Source organism: Manis pentadactyla, chromosome 8 (assembly GCF_030020395.1).
Source record: "Manis pentadactyla isolate mManPen7 chromosome 8, mManPen7.hap1, whole genome shotgun sequence".
Classification (NCBI taxonomy): Eukaryota; Metazoa; Chordata; class Mammalia; order Pholidota; family Manidae; genus Manis; species Manis pentadactyla.
The window spans coordinates 50,222,521-50,240,542 of NC_080026.1; the positions used below are offsets into that span (position 1 = coordinate 50,222,521).

The 18,022-nt window shown below is 38.9% G+C and overlaps 1 protein-coding gene across 1 annotated transcript in view; it reads right to left on the minus strand.

Moving 5' to 3' along the window:
- PCNX2 (pecanex 2) overlaps nucleotides 1-18,022 on the minus strand; it is a 388,374-nt gene that overhangs the window by 323,294 nt on the left and 47,058 nt on the right. The window contains exons 4-5 of the mRNA XM_057505727.1: nucleotides 17,966-18,002; nucleotides 286-1,539 (exon numbers count right to left, since the gene is read on the minus strand). Coding sequence (XP_057361710.1) covers nucleotides 286-1,539; nucleotides 17,966-18,002 — 1,291 coding nt within the window. The remainder of the gene's footprint in view (nucleotides 1-285; nucleotides 1,540-17,965; nucleotides 18,003-18,022) is intronic.

Sequence of the window (18,022 nt, forward strand, 5' to 3'; positions counted from 1 at the left end):
TACAAAGGAAGAGACATCTCTTGTGAGTTCTTGTTAATGTGGTAAAATACCATGGCTTATTTCCTTGGAAATATTCTTGCCTTGTACGGAAGCCCAACATTCATCACTATGCCTTAAGTTTCCTGGTGGAGCAGCCAATCTTAATGCATACTCATCACATAGTTTAGCACTGCATGCAGCGAACAGCTGCCCATTAAGCTGTCCCACCATTTGCAAAGTCACACCACAGAAGGCAAACAACAAAGAGATGTATTGCCACCTTCATATCATCAGCAAAAATAGTACCTCTGAGAAGCCCGCTTTCTTTGCTCTGCTCTGCTGAGCCATTCCTTCCATTGGATGCCACCACTTTGGAAGTATTAATTGATTCTAACAGGGAGACAAATTCCAGGAAGTTGGATTCATTTGGCATCTGTCCTTCTTTAGCCTCCAGATCAGATTTGGAAGTTGGTATTGTTTTCTCTTTATCGTTAATATCTGTGGAACTTCTGCTTGAGAAGACATCTGTCCCACTGTCCACACTGAGGACCCGGGCATGTCTCTTTTCATGGCTGGTTTTACAAGATGATGGGTCAAGGTTAGCCTGGGCTTCCTTCACCGGCTCAGACCTGGAGATCACATTAGGAGCGAGTGAAGGGGTTGTGTCACAGTGGCCTCCTGGGGAAGGACTACAGTCCTTTGTGACATTTCCCCCCTCCCCAGACCCATAGCCAGAACACTGGTTGGAGGATATCTCCACCATCAGTCTCTCTGGAGTCCTGTCACTGCCGTTCCCTTCAGTACACATCCTGCTTCCTCCCCCATCCTCAGACAGCTCGAGAGTGATGACAGGAATTCTTATCTGCTCCATGTTAGGAGGACTGGCCACCCCTGGGAGAGCTGGCTCAGCATCAGACCTTAAACCTGTTCTCTCAGTGCCAATCACCTTCAGGTGGAGCGAGCTTTCCAAGTCCGTCATGGAATTCGGGATACTGCTCATGGTGATGACGATTTTAATGGGTTCATGGAGACTCAGTGGGTCTCCAGGCTGAGAAGTATCAATAAGAGTAACAGCTACCTCACTGTCTGAGTAATCCGCTTCCTGGTTCAAGGGTGGGTGCCCCTGGTGGGGCATGTCCACTGGCTCACATGCAATAACAGTGTTACACTGAGGGCAGCTACTGCTCAGGCTTTCCTGAGGTGACTTACTTTGCAGCTGCCCCCTGATGGAGCCCTGGGCATAATTCACAGATTCTGGAATCAGGACTGAATTCTCACTGCCCCAAGGCTGGAAAGAAACATCTGTTTCTAGTAAGTCATACTGAGACAGAGACAGGTGTGGCAACTTCTTCAAAGCTTCTTTATCTACTAAGCCACCCTCGGATCTGTGGCAGAAAGGCTGCTGCCCCTTGCCTCCTTGTCCTTTCCCTTTATCACTGATTAGAGTTTCTGCCAAAGCTGGTTTCACTGGAACTGCTGACATGGTCATGGTTTCTGTTTTGATACAAGGTGAGGCAGATGACATGGGTGCCACAGGTTGGTCTTCTGTCAGAATGACACCTGAAATAAACAACAAAAGCAATCTTACTAGCATCCGAGATGGATGAATAATGTCCCACAGCAAGACTTAATAATAACAAAATCAAAAATATCACCAGCAACCAATATGATTGGATGCTTATTTTTAAAATATCACCTCCACTGTGAAAATGTTCTTGATATCTCTGTATTTAATAGCTCAGACTTTTAGCTTTTCTTGTTTTGTGACCTTGGGAGGCAGACCTGTACAGTCTGAACAACAAAGCTGGGCTTTGCTATTTACTAGCTACATTGCTGTGGGCAAGTCACTTAATCCTTCATACCCAAGATTCCTCAACGTCTGGTCTGACATTGGCACTCCTGACATTTTGAGCCAGATAATCTTTGCTGCAGAGGCTGTCCAGTGTGCTGTAGGATGTTTAGCCGAATCCCTGGCCTCCACCCCGTCGATGCCAGTGGCAACTCTGCCTTCGGTCATGACAGTGAGAAATGCCTCCAGACATTGTCAGATGCATCCTGGGGAGCAGCCCCCCACCCCACCCAACTGAGAACCACTACTATAATCCTCAACCTCCTTACCTGCAAAACAGGTATAATTATACCAGCATCTTAAGGTTTCCATGAGGATCTATAAGGACAGACAGGGAATGCACTAGTCCAAGCCCCAAGGATAATAATAACTTTATACACCTGATGTGATTCATATATTTTCAAAACATTTTAAGTTGTATCTGCAAATAATACTTACTCATGATAGTGGCTGCAAGTGAGCTCTGTCTTTTTCCTAGCCTCCCTGTATCTGCTAATGACCCTACCATTCCCTAACTCTCCTAAGCTTGAAACCCTGGAGTCCTCTTTTGGTTTTTCTTTCTCCCCTGGCCTTATGGTCATTCAATCAATAAATGTCTCCAGTTTCTCGTCCCTTCTCTCATGAAGAATATTCTTTGGGGTGCACTGTCCAAGGGTCTGCAAAGCCACAGGAAAGACAGACTAAGCAACTTCTCATTTACTCAAATATTGGAGGAAAAGATCAATAATACAAGTTGAGATAATAAAAAATATTGCCTTATTATCAAAACAAAAGGGCATATTATGAGAAAGAATGAAAAAGTTTTAAGATAAAATATGTGTTGTTTTTAATTAACCATTGCCATAGGCTAACTCATCCTATGTCCTCCAGGTCTTGGAAAGCAGGGGTGTGGAGCAGGCAGGAGAAGATACTCACTGTCTTATGCCTTCAGGGGCACTTTGGTGGAAAGAACTGAAAGACCCTGCCTTACGCTGCTGTAGGCAAAAGACCTTCTCTGGCTCTAGCACAAATTCTGGGCATGATCCTCCCACTCCCCCAGAATATTCTTTTGCACCACTGAAGAAGACCTCATTGAAGGCTTATTCATATCCTTCCTTCAACTTGCAATTTCCCATGATTTCCTAAACCAGAAATAAACGCTCTTCTTTTGAACTCCTTAGGCATTTAATGCCTATGAAACTATGAAATATTTAATGCCTTTTCCTATGAGGAAAAGAAAGAAAGTTCATAAAGCTGGAGTCAAAGAGCAAAGGGAGCGTGAGAGGAAGGGAAATCAGCAAGGCAGGCAGGGTCCAAAATACATAAGGCTTTATAAGCCAAAGTAAGGAGCTTGGATTTCATGCTAAGAATAATGTGAATCTAGCAGGATTTTCAAGGAGAGGGGTGAGGGGGAGCACATGATCTGATTTCGGTTTTTAAAAATATCTCTGCCTACTGCGTGAGGAATAGAATGTGGTGAAGTACAGCAAGAATAGAAGGAAGACAAGTGAGGAAGATATTGCAGTTGAGAATTAACAGTGTCTTGGGCTAGAGCAGTAGTGGTGGATATGGATAAGTTTGAGGTATGTTTTGGGGTAGAATTTATAGGACTTGTTGGTGGATTGAAGCTGAGAGTAGGGAGGGAAAGAGCAACCAATGCAAACACCTTGATTTTGGAGCTTTGGCAACTGGATTGGTGGTGGGACTGCTTACTATTCAGGAGAAAATTGGAGTAGCTACAGATTTAGGGAAGTCAACTGAGAGACCTCCATGGGTGGTAATCCATTTGCTGTGACTATTGGGACTGCTTACTATTCAGGAGAAAATTGGAGTAGCTACAGATTTAGGGAAGTCAACTGAGAGACCTCCATGGGTGGTAATCCATTTGCTGTGACTATTAGACATATTATCCAGGGGGAAGTGAGGGTAAGTGCTGGATACATGAGCCTGAAGTCCAGAGAGAGGTCAAAATTGGAGAAACAGATTTACTCATCAATACATGTATGGTACTTAAAGCTAGGAATGAGATCACCTCGCAAGAGCTGGTATCCAGGGAAGAGAAAAGGGCCAAAGACCAAGATCAGGGGCACTCCAGACTGTAGATGTTGAACAACCAAAGGACACTGAGAAGGAATAAAATTAGGAAAATGCACTATCATGAAGGACAAGAGAAGGAAGTTGGCCAACTACAATTTACTGCATATAAATGAATAAAGTCATATTGTGAACTATAAATGTACCTTTTGTGAATATGTTAGCATGTCATATCTCAGTTCCTATTCAACCCTAAGTAAAACTAATAATAATGAACTACCTACCAGGAAAACTAAAAGTGGCTATACCAAGATGTTGCTTAACAATGAAATCTAACTTAATATAGTCATCTGGCTTCTACCCTTGGCACTTTAACTGTAAAACATGCTATATTACTCAGAAAAAAATATGTCAAAAAAGACACTGACAAAAACTACATGATCATGTCAATAGATACAGAAAAAGCATTTTAAAATATCCAATACACTTCCATGATGAAAACATTCAACAAACTGAGATGAGAAGAGAACTTCCTGAACCTGATATAGGCTATTTATGAAACATCTAAAACTAATGTCATCAAATGCATTAATAGTGAAAAACTGAATGTTTTCCCATAAGATCAGAAACAAGGCAATGATGTCCACTCTCACCACTACTAATCAACATTGTACTGGAAATTCCAGCCAGGACAATTAGCCAAGAAAAAGAAATAAAAGGCAACTAGATCAGAAAGGGAAAAGCAGACTTTTATTCATAGATGATATTATCTTGTATACAGAAATTCCTAAGGAATCCAATAAAAACTGTAAGAACTAATAAACATTCAGAAAGTTTACACAATATAAAACCAATGTGCAAAAATCTATTGTATTTCTATATACTAGCAGTGAACAATCTGAAATGAATTAAGAATACATTTTCAATTGTAAAAGCATCTAAAGGAATAAATTCTTAGGGATAAATTTTTAAAAGAAGTACAATTCTTGTACACTGAACGACAAAACATTATCAAAAGAAATCACAGAAAATCCATTTAAGTAGAAAGACATCCCATGTTTGTGGATTAGAAAACTTAATATTGTAAGACATCATTTTTTTCCAAACTTATCTACTAAATTCAGCACAATCCTTATCAATATTCCAGCTGTCCTTTTTGCAGAAATGGATAATCAACATGGAAATGTAAGGAACTCAGAATAGTTAAAGTAAGTTAGAGGACCCACAGTTCCTAATTTCAAAACTTACTTTGCAACTATAATAAAGACAGTGTGATACCGGCATAAGGATGGGTAACTAATCAAAAGAATAGAATTGAAAGGCCAATAATAATCCTTACATGTATGGTCAGTTGATTTTCAACAAGGGTGCCAGGAAAAGTTCCTGGGGATAGAAATAGACTTTTCAATACATGGTAATAAGACAATTGATAAATATAGGCAAAAGAATTACATTGGACCACAACCTCAAATCATACACAAAAATCAACTCAAACTGGCTAGGGAGCCAAGATGGCGGCGGGAGTAGAGCAGCGGAAATCTCCTCCCAAAACTATATACAGTTTTGAAAATACAACAAATACAACTATTCCTAAAAGAGAGACCAGAAGATAGAGGACAACAGCCAGACTACATCTACACCTGCAAGAACCCAGCACCTTGTGAAGGGGGTAAAATACAAGCCATGGCCTGGCGGGACCCGAGCGCCCCTCACACCAGCTCCCAGCAGGAGGAGAGGAGTTGGAGCAGGGACGGAGAGGGAGCCCAGGACTGCTAAACACTCAGCCCTAGCCATCCGCACCAGAGCACAGACACAGTGCATGCGTGGGGTGCTGGAAACTAGGGAAACAGGACAGTAAAACCTGTGAGCAGGTCCCTGCAGCCAGCGCATCTGGGACAAAGAAAAGCAAGTGCTTTTTGAAAGTCTTAAAGGGACACGGACCCCATGGCTGGACGGAATCATCCCAGGAAACATAGCGCAGTATCTGGGAATCCCGGGGAACTCTGGACACTCTAACCCCCTGGGCAGCAGCGCAGCTCAGAGGCCCCTAACAGATATAAACAGCCTCCCGCCCGTTTCCCCTCTGACGGGGGACCGCCATAGTGGAGTAGCAGCCTGAGGCAGCAGGGCAGAACTTCTTTCACAGCTGCCGGGCAAGAATGAGAAACCCCGTCTGCGCACAGCTGCCCAGCACAAGCCACTAGGGGTCGCTGTTCTTACAGGAGAGGAAGGCCACAAACCAGCAAGAAGGGCCGTTCTCCCAGCCAACACATACACCAGCTCCCCACAAATACCTCTATCACCATGAAAAGGCAAAAGAATTTGATACAGACCAGACTAACCCAGACATCCTCCCCTGACAAGGAATCGGGGGAGATAGACCAAACCAATCTCCCTGAAAAAGAATTCAAAATAAAGGTCATAACCATGCTGATGGAGCAGCAGAGAAATATGCAAGAGCTAAGGGATGACGTCCGGAAGGAGATTGCAAAAATGAAACTATCTCGGGAAGGATTTATAAGCAGAATGGATAAGATGCAAGATGCCATTGATGGAATAGAAACCACAGAACAGGAACGCATAGAAACTGACATAGCGAGAGATAAAAGGATATACAGGAATGAAACAAAATTAAGAGAACTGAGTGACCAATCCAAAAGGAACAATATCCGCATTATATGGGTACCAGAAGAAGAAGAGAAAGAAAAGGGATAGAAACTGTATTTGAAGAAATAATTGCTGAAAACTTTACCAAACTAGGGGAGGAAATAATCGAACAGACCACGGAAATAGACAGAACCCCCAACAGAAGGGACCCAAGAAGGACAACACCAAGACACATAATTAAAATGGCAAAGATAAAGGACAAGAAATGAGTTTTAAATGCACTTAGAGAGAGGAAAAAGGTCACCTATAAAGGAAAACCCATCAGGCTATCATCAGACTTCTCAATAGAAACCCTACAGGCCAGAATAGAATGGCATGATAAATTTAACGCAATGAAACACAAGGGCCTTGAACCAAGGATACTGTATCCAGCACGACTATCATTCAAATATGAAGGAGGGTTAAAACAATTCCCAGACAAACAAAAGCTGAGGAAATTTGCTTCCCACAAACCACCTCTACAGGACAAATTACAGGGACTGCTCTACATGGGAGCACTCCTAGAAAGAGCACAGCACAAAACACCCAACATATGAAGAATTGAGGAGGAGGAATAAGAAGGGAGAGAAGAAAAGAATCTACAGACAGTGTAAATAACACCTCAGTAAGCTAGCTAAGTTAGGCAATAAGATACTAAAGAGGCTAACTTTGAACCTTTGGTAACCACGAATTTAAAGCCTTCAATGGCAATAAGTACATATCTTTCAATAGTCACCCTAAATGTTAATGGACTGAATGCACCAATCAAAAGAAACAGAGTAATAGAATGGATAAAAAAAGCAAGACCCATCTGTATGCTGCTTACAAGAAACTCACCTCAAACCCAAAGACATGTACAGAGTAAAAGTCAAGGGATGGAAAAACATATTTCAGGCAAACAACAGCGAGAAGAAAGCAGGGGTTGCAGTACTAATATCAGACAAAATAGACTTCAAAACAAAGAAAGTAAAAAGACATAAAGAAGGACACTACATAATGATAAAGGGCTAAGTCCAACAAGAGGATATAACCATTCTAAATATATATGCACACAACACAGGAGCACCAGCATATGTGAAACAAATACTAACAGAACTAAAGGGGGAAATAGACTGCAATGCATTCATTCTAGGAGACTTCAACACACCACTCACCCCAAAGGATAGAACAACTGGGCAGAAAATAAGTAAGGACATGGAAGCACTGACAAACACAGTAGAGCAGATGGACCTAATAGACATCTATAGAACTCTACATCCAAAAGCAAAGAATATACATTCTTCTCAAGTGCACATGGAATATTCTCCAGAATACACCAAATACTGGCCACAAAAAGAGCCTCAGAAAATTCCAAAAGATTGAAATCCTACCAAACAACTTTTCAAACCACAAAGGCATTAAACTAGAAATAAACTGTTCAAAGAAAGAAAAAAGGCTCACAAACACATGGAGGCTAAACAACACGCGACTAAATAATCAATGGATCAATGACCAAATCAAAATGGAGATCCAGCAATATACGGAAACAAATGACAACAACAACACTAAGCCCCAACTTCTGTGGGACACAGCAAACGCAGTCTTAACAGGAAAGTATATAGCGATCCAAGCATATTTAAAAAAGGAAGAACAAGCCCAAATGAATGGTCTAATGTCACAATTATCGAGATTGGAAAAAGAAGAACAAATGAGGCCTAAGGTCAGCAGAAGGAGGGACATAATAAAGATCAGAGAAGAAATAAATAAAATTGAGAAGAATAAAACAATAGCAAAAATCAATGAAACCAAGAGCTGGTTCTTCGAGAAAATAAACAAAATAGACAAGCCTCTAGCCAGACTTATAAAGAGGAAAAGAGAGTCAACACAAATCAACAGTATCAGAAACGAGAAAGGAAAAATCACGACGGACCACACAGAAATACAAAGAATTATTAGAGAATACTATGAAAAACTATGTGCTAACAAGCTGGGAAACCTAGGAGAAATGGACAACTTCCTAGAAAAATACAACCTTCCAAGACTGACCCAGAAAGAAACAGAAAATCTAAACAGATCAATTACCAGCAACAAAATTGAAGCGGTAATCAAAAAACTACCAAAGAACAAAACCCCCGGGACAGATGGATTTACCTCGGAATTTTATCAGACATACAGGGAAGACATAATACCCACTCTCCATCAAGTTTTCCAAAAAATAGAGGAGGAGGGGATACTTCCAAACTCATTCTATGAAGCTAAGAACACCCTAATACCAAAACCAGGCAAAGACATCACCGAAAAAAGAAAACTACAGACCAATATCCCTGATGAACATAGATGCAAAAATACTCAACAAAATTTTAGCAAACCGAATTCAAAAATGCATCAAAAGGATCGTACACCATGACCAAGTGGGATTCATCCCAGGGATGCAAGGATGGCACAACATTCGAAAGTCCATCAACATCATCCACCACATCAACAAAAAGAAAGACAAAAACCACATGATCATCTCCCTAGATGCTGAAAAAGCATTTGACAAAGTTCAACATCCATTCATGATAAAAACTCTCAGCAAAATGGGAATAGAGGGCAAGTACCTCAACATAATAAAGGCCATCTATGATAAACCCACAGCCAACATTATATTGAACAGCGAGAAGCTGAAAGCATTTCCTCTGAAATCGGGAACTGGACAGGGATGCCCACTCTCCCCACTGTTATTTAACATATTACTGGAGGTCCTAGCCACGGCAATCAGACAAAACAAAAAAATACAAGGAATCCAGATCGGTTAAGAAGAAGTTAAACTGTCACTATTTGCAGATGACATGATACTGTACATAAAAAGCCCTAAAGACTCCACCCCAAAACTACTAGAACTGATATCGGATTACAGCAACGTTGCAGGATACAAAATCAACACACAGAAATCTGTGGCTTTCCTATACACTAACAATGAACCAACAGAAAGGCAAATCAGGAAAACAACTCCATTCACAATTGCATCAAAAAAAATAAAATACCTAGGAATAAACCTAACCAAAGAAGTGAAAGACTTATACTCTGAAAACTACAACTCACTCTTAAGAGAAATTAAAGGGGACACTAACAGATGGAAACTCATCCCATGCTCGTGGCTAGGAAGAATTAATATCGTCAAAATGGCCATTTTGCCCAAAGCAATATACAGGTTTGATGCAATCCCTATGCAACTAACAGCAACATTCTTCAATGAACTGGAACAAATAATTCAAACATTCATATGGAAACACCAAAGACCCCGAATAGCCAAAGCAATCCTGAGAAAGAAGAATAAAGTAGGGGGGATGTCACTCCCCAACTTCAAGCTCTACTATAAAGCCATAGTAATCAAGACAATTTGGTACTGGCACAAGAACAGAGCCACAAACCAATGGAACAAACTAGAGAATCCAGACATTAACCCAAACATATATGGTCAATTAATGTTTGATAAAGGAGCCATGGACATACAGTGGGGAAATGACAGTCTCTTCAACAGATGGTGCTGGCAAAACTGGACAGCTACATGTAGGAGAATGAAACTGAACCACTGTCTAACCCCATATACAAAAGTAAACTCAAAATTGATCAAAGACATGAATGTAAGTCATGAAACCATTAAACTCTTGAAAGAAAACATAGGCAAAAACCTCTTAGACATAAACATGAGTGACCTCTTCTTGAACATATCTACCCGGGCAAGGAAAACAACAGCAAAAATGAACAAGTGGGCCTACATTAAACTGAAAAGCTTCTGTACAGCAAAAGACACCATCAATAGAACAAAAAGGAACCCTACAGTATGGGAGAATATATTTGAAAATGACACATCCGATAAAGGCTTGACGTCCAGAATATATAAACAGCTCACACGCCTCAACAAACAAAAAACAAATAATCCAATTAAAAAATGGGCAGAGGAACTGAGCAGACAGTTCTCCAAAACAGAAATTCAGATGGCCAACAGACACATGAAAAGATGCTCCACATTGCTAATTATCAGAGAAATGCAAATTAAAACTATAATGAGGTATCACCTCACACCAGTAAGGATGGCTGCCATCCAAAAGACAAACAACAACAAATGTTGGCGAGGCTGTGGAGAAAGGGGAACCCTCCTACACTGCTGGTGGGAATGTAAATTAGTTCAACCATTGTGGAAAGCAGTATGGAGGTACATCAAAATGCTCAAAACAGACTTACCATTTGACCCAGGAATTGCACTCCTAGGAATTTACCCTAAGAATGCAGCAATCAAGTATGAGAAAGACCAATGCACCCCTATGTTTATCACAGCACTATTTACAATAGCCAAGAATTGGAAGCAACCTAAATGCCCATCTATAGATGAATGGATAAAGAAGATGTAGTACATATACACAATGAAATACTACTCAGCCATAAGAAAAGGGCAAATCCTACCATTTGCAGCAACATGGATGGAGCTGGAGGGTATTATGCTCAGTGAAACAAGCCAAGTGGAGAAAGAGAAATACCAAATGATTTCACTCATCTGTGGAATATAAGAACAAAGGAAAAACTGAAGGAACAAAACAGCGGCATAATCACAGAACTCAAGAATGGACTAACAGGTACCAAAGGGAAAGGGACTGGGGAGGATGGGTGGGTAGGGAGGGACAAGGGGAGGAGAAGAAGGGGGGTATTAAGATTAGCATGCATGGGGGGGTGGGAGAAAGGGGAGGGCTGTACAACACAGAGAAGGCAAGGAGTGATTCTACAACATTTGCTATGCTGATGGACAGTGACTGTAAAGGGGTTTATAGGGGGGACATGGAATAGGGAGGAGCCTAGTAAACATAATATTCGTCATGTAAGTGTAGATTAATGATACCAAAAAAAAAAAAAAAGGCAGTCCCTGTGTGGAGAACTCCAATGAGTCCTACACAAGGGTATAAAGGGCATATAAAAGTGTAGGCAAAGGGCCTGTTTATGTTTATACAGAGGATCAAAGCCTAATTGGGCTACCCCGAAAATGAACTAAGATACGATATGAAAAAGAACTTCCAACATCAGCACTCTCGGGAAGACTCATGCCAGAAGATGATCATCAAAAAACCCCAACAAAGACCCATGCACTGCTACAGCTGTAGATGCACTCATCCCACCAGTTCCTGGACTTGCCATGGGAATGAAGAAGAAGATAATCTAAATTGGCCTGTGCATACAGTAAAACAACAAATTGGACTGGATCTATACTGTTGGAACTAAAACAAGAATTAGGAGAAGTGCAAATTGTAGTGCTCCAAAATCTTACAACTACAGACTATTTACTGTTAAAAGAACATATGGGATGTGAACAGTCCCCAGGAATGGGTTGTTTTAAATTGTCTGATTTCTCTCAGACTGTCCAAGTTCAGTTGGACAATATCCACCATATCATAGATAAGCTTTCACAAATGCCTAAGGTGCCTAACTGGTTTTCTTGGTTTCACTGGAGATGGCTGGTAATTACAGGTATGCTTTGGTTATGTAACTATACTCCCATTATGTTAATGTGTGTGCGCAATTTAATTAGTAGTTTAAAACCCATACATGCTGAAGTTACTCTACAAGAAGATATGTCAAAGAAATAATCAATCTTCCAATGTTTTATTCCGCCTGCTACTTCTATAGCTTTTCTTCTTCCTTCCTAATTACAACCCTTAAATAGAATTCGTGCCTCATATCAAATTTAACCGAGTATCATAATTCTTCCAAGTGGTAAAGATACCTCAAGACAAATGCTGGGCATAGAAGCCACAGGGCATAAATATGCAAAGAAGTAAAAAGCTAACCTTTTCAAACAATAAGGCTTCTCTCTCACTTACCAACTTTACATTTCCTTGTATGGCTCCGGAAGATGACTGGTTAGCCAGAGACGGGTAAGATTCCTCAAGGGAGGAACAACCTAAGACAGGCACAGTTGCAGGGGGGCCATCAGGTGAGAAATTGGGGATCAACAGAAGTGAGGCTTAGAACCTCACCCCCCCTGTTCTGAGAGAAATCTTCTGCATACGTGGATGTTTTATTGCCCTTGTCTAGCTTGGATTAACACATAGTCTACAGGCACACACCTGATCATCTACATTTGCTCTCTTACAACACTAAACTATGTTTTCTACCTTTATCTTGTATCTAACTACCACTTCAGCATTTTATTAAAAATAATAATAATAAAGAGAGAAATGTGGTATCCACATATAAATCAAGTATAAAAATCAAATGAGTATTCATATTTGAACTGTTTATAGTTCATAAAGCATGAGCAAAACCAAAAGTTTCTGTGATGACTGCCCTTGTACTGTTCACCATGTAACTTATTCACTATGTAAGAATTTGTTCTCCATGTAAGAACTTGTTCATTATGCTTCAGAAGATTGGAGACTGATGAAAATTAGGCTAGGTGTGGATTAATGATTGTGCATTGAGCATTGACTCCCCTATACAGAATTTTATTGTTGTTAACAACCAATTGATCAATAAATATGAGAAATGCCCTCACACACACACACACACACACAAAAAAAAAAGTACACATTTCCAATTGTAAAATAAATAAGTAACCGGGATGTAATGTATAGCATAAGGAATATAGTCAAAATATTATAACAACTTGGTATGGTGACAGCTGGTACCTAGAATTATCATGTATATAAATGTTGAATCACTGTGTTGTACACCTGAATCTAATGTAATGTAATACTGTGTGTCAACTACCCTTCAATAAAAAATAATTATCTACAAAAAAAAAAAAAATTCAAAATCCATTCATGATAAAAACTCTCAGCAAAATGGGTATAGAGGGCAAGTATCTCAACATAATAAAGGCCATATATGATAAACCCACAGCCAACATCATACTGAACAGTGAGAAGCTGAAAGCCTTTCCTCTGAGATCGGGAACAAGAATGGGATGCCCACTCTCCCCACTGTTATTCAACATAGTACTGGAGGTCCTAGCCATGGCAATTAGACAAAACAAAGAAATACAAGGAATCCAGATTGGTAAAGAAGAAGTTAAACTGTCACTATTTGCAGATGACATGATATTGTACATAAAAAACCCTAAAGGCTCCACTCCAAAACTACTAGAATATCGGAATTCGGCAAAGTTGCAGGATACAAAATTAACACACAGAAATCTGTGGCTTTCCCATACACTAACAATGAACTAAAAGAATGACAAATCAGGAAAACAATTCAATTCACAATTACATCAAAAAGAATAAAATACCTAGGAATAAACCTAACCAAGGAAGTGAAAGACCTATACCCTGAAAACTACAAGACACTTTTAAGAGAAATTAAAGAGGACACCAACAAATGGAAACTCGTCCCATGCTCTTGGATAGGAAGAATTAATATAGTCAAAATGGCCATCCTGCCCAAAGCAATAAACAGATTTGATGCAATCCCTGTCAAATTACCAACAACATTCTTCTACGAACTGGAACAAATAGTTCAAAAATTCATATGGAAACACCAAAGACCCCGAATAGTCAAAGCAATCCTGAGAAGGAAGAATAAAGTAGGGGGGATCTCACTCCCCAACTTCAAGCTCTACTACAAAGCCACAGTAATCAGGACAATTGGTACTGGCACAAGAACAGACCCACAGAGCAGTGGAACAGAATAGAGACTCCAGACATTAACCCAAACATATATGGTCAATTAATATACGATAAAGGAGCCATAGACATACAATGGGAAAATGACAGTCTCTTCAAAAGATGGTGCTGGCAAAACCAGACAGCTACATGTAAGAGAATGAAACTGGAGCAATGTCTAACCCCATACACAAAAGTAAATTCAAAATGGATCAAAGACCTGAATGTAAGTCATGAAACCAACCATAAAACTCTGAGAAAAAAACATAGGCAAAAATCTCTTGGACATAAACATGAGTGACTTCTTCATGAACATATCTCCCCAGGCAAGGAAAACAAAAGCAAAAATGTACAAGTGGGACTACATCAAGCTGAAAAGCTTCTGTACAGCAAAGGACACCATCAATAGAACAAAAAGGTACTCTACAGTATGGGAGAATATATTCATAAATGACAGATCCGATAAAGGGTTGACATCCAAAATATATAAAGAGCTCATGCACCTTAACAAACAAAAAGCAAATAATCCAATTAAAAAATGGGCAGAGGAGCTGAACAGACAATTCTCCAAAGAAGAAATTCAGATGGCCAACAGACACATGAAAAGATGCTCCACATCGTTAGTCATCAGAGAAATGCAAATTAAAACCACAATGAGACATCACCTCACACCAGTAAGGATCCCTACCATCCAAAAGACAAACAAAAACAAATGTTGGCGAGGTTGTGGAAAAAGGGGAACCCTCCTACACTGATGGTGGGAATGTAAATTAGTTCAACCATTGTGGAAAGCAGTGTGGAGTTTCCTCAAAAAGCTCAAAACAGACTTACCATTTGACCCAGGAATTCCATTTCTAGGAATTTACCCTAAGAATGCAGCACTCCAGTTTGAAAAAGACAGATGCACCCCCATGTTTATTGCAGCACTATTTGCAATAGCCAAGAAATGGAAGCAACCTAAATGTCCATCAGTAAATGAATGGATAAGAAGCTGTGGTACATATATACAATGGAATATTATTCAGCCATAGAAGAAAACAAATCCTACCATTTGCAACAACATGGATGGAGCTAGAGGGTATTATGCTCAGTAAAATAAGCCAGGCAGAGAAAGACAAGTATCAAATGATTTCACTCATATGTGGAGTATAATAATAAAGAAAAACTGAAGGAACAAAACAGCAGCAGACTCACAGAACCCAAAAATGGACTAACAGTTACCAAAGGGAAAGGGACTGAGGAAGATGGGTGAGAAGGGAGGGATAAGGGGCGGGGGAAAGCAAGGGGGTACTACAATTACCATGTATAATTAGCATGTAGGGGGGCATGGGGAGGGCTGTGCAACACAGGGAAGACAATAGTGATTCTATGCTGATGGATAGTGACTATAATGGGGTATGGGGGGGGTTCTTGGTGAAGGGAGGAGCCTAGTAAACATAATGTTCTTCATGTAATTGTAGATTAATGATAACAAAAAAAACAAAAAAACAAAAAAACAACAACAAAAATCAATTCAAAATGGATTACAGAATTGAATGTAAGTGATAAAACCATAATGCTCTTAGTAAACATAGGAATACATCTTCATGATCTTAGATTCAACAGTGATTTCTTATATATGACACCAAAAGCCCAAACAAAAGAAATATTAAATAAGGCGGACTTCATGAAAATCAAACATTTTTGTGCTTTAAAGGACCCCATTAAGATAGTAACAGGACAATCTACAGAAAGGGAGAAAATATTTGCAAATATGTCTCTTAAGGTCTTTTTATCCAAAATGTATAAAGAGCTCTTACAACTCACCAACAAAAACACAATCTAATTAAAAACTGGACAAGAATAGACATTCCTCTAAAGATGATGATGATGAAAACATAAACATAATTAGTCATTATAGAAATGCAAATCAAAACCACAATGATATGAAATTTAATACCTACCAGGATGTCTATAATCAGTAACACAGGTAGTAACAAATATTGTCACAGACATGGAGGAATTGTGACCCTTATATATTGATGGTGGGAATGTAAAATGATGCACTTGTTCTCTAAAACAGTCTGATAGGTCCTCAAATGGTTAAACACAAGAGTTACTAACTGATCCAGCAATTCTACTCCCAGGTACATACCCAAATAAATGAAAACACATGTACACAGAAACTTCCACACAAATGTTCATTGCAGCATAATTCATAATAGCCAAAAAGTAAAGTGAACAGAACCCAAATGTTCAACTCATGAATGAACAAATAAAAGATGGTATTTTATGGAATATTATTCAGCAATAAAAAGAAATGAAGTACTGATACAAGCTACAACAGGAATGAACCTTGAAAATGTTATGGTAGTTGAAGGAAGAGTCACAAAAGATCACATATCTGATTTCATTTATATGAAAAGTCCAAAATAAGAAATCTACAGGACAGAGATTACATTAGCAGTTGCTTAGGGCTAGAGGAGATGGGGAGTTTGAGGGGTGAGGGTTAAGTGGTGTGAGGTTTCCCTTCAAGGTAATAAAAATACTCTAAAATTAATTGTGATGATGGACATACAACTCTGTGGATATACTAGAAACCACTGAATTATACACTTAAATGGGTGAATGGGTATAGCATCTGAATCATATCTCAGTAGAGCTGTTTAGAAAATAAAGAAAGCCATTATGTCTTTCAACAACAAGAAAAACTAGATGCTAGGATGGTATGTTATGAGAATGGTCTAAGAAAAAAATGCTTTAGTGCAGTGGTGCTGAAAAAACATTGGCTTTAGTAGCCAGGTATGGGTGTAAATGCCACCTTACACATATTACTTATGCCTTAGAATTAAATGACATATTAAAAAACCTCTACTGCAACTCCTAGTACAAGGAAGGAAGAAGGGAACTGTTTCAACTTGAATGAAGTTAAAAGGCCAGAACAGACATTGAAAATAAAGTTATGGTGTTCATAGCAATAGTACATCTCATCTGAAAGAATATGTAGTTTAATTTTAGGGAAAATGTGTGTGTCTGTGTGTGTGCACATGTGTGGACATAAAATAATATTGTTATGAAACTTTGTAATTAAAATTTTGAGACCTAAGTAATGCATATTTCATTTCAGGTATAGTAATACAGTAAAAAGAATTTAGATAACCCTTCATATATTATTATTATGGAATTTAGCTGAGTGATGAAAAAAGAAACTTCATTTTAGGTTCTCAGAGCCATGGCACTAATTTCAGTTGTTTTCCAGAAAATGAAATTTTGTGCTATTTTCAAAATTTAAATAGAACATAAATTTCTATTTGTAGTAACATTGAAAAAAAATAGAATTGTAGAGGAAAAAAGGGGTTAATTCAGGCCTCCAAAAGTTATTTTCTAAGTCTTCTGAAAGTAGTCAAAAGACAATAAAATGAAATCTTAGAAAAAAAGTGAAACAAAAATTTGGAGGGTTAAAAGAAAGCTCCCAGAAAAAAATTTGTAATTCAAAAGAAATGCAGATATATAGAAAGCAATATAATTCCCTCTGTCATTTTTCAATGTAAGCACTACAAAAAAAAGTTTGCATGTCAATGATGAATTTATCCTAATTTATATCTGCTATAAATGAATCATATGAAATGAGGCACAGACTGGAGAAACGGCGATGAAATACAATCAATAAAAAAATCACAATGTGAATGTAGACATGATATGCAAATTCTGATGAGAAATAATTAAAATTTAGAGTTAAACAAATGACATTAACATGTAACTATGCAGTCTTAGGTATGGTTCTTATATTGAATTAATTCACTGGCACTCTGATCTCTAAAAATTATTTTTCATTTCACAGAGGATAATGCTGTGATAAAATGTTAAATGATGACAATAAATACTCTACCTTTGAGATCTTCCACTGTTTCCTGCACTGGCAACTCCTAAATAAAGGAAAGAACAA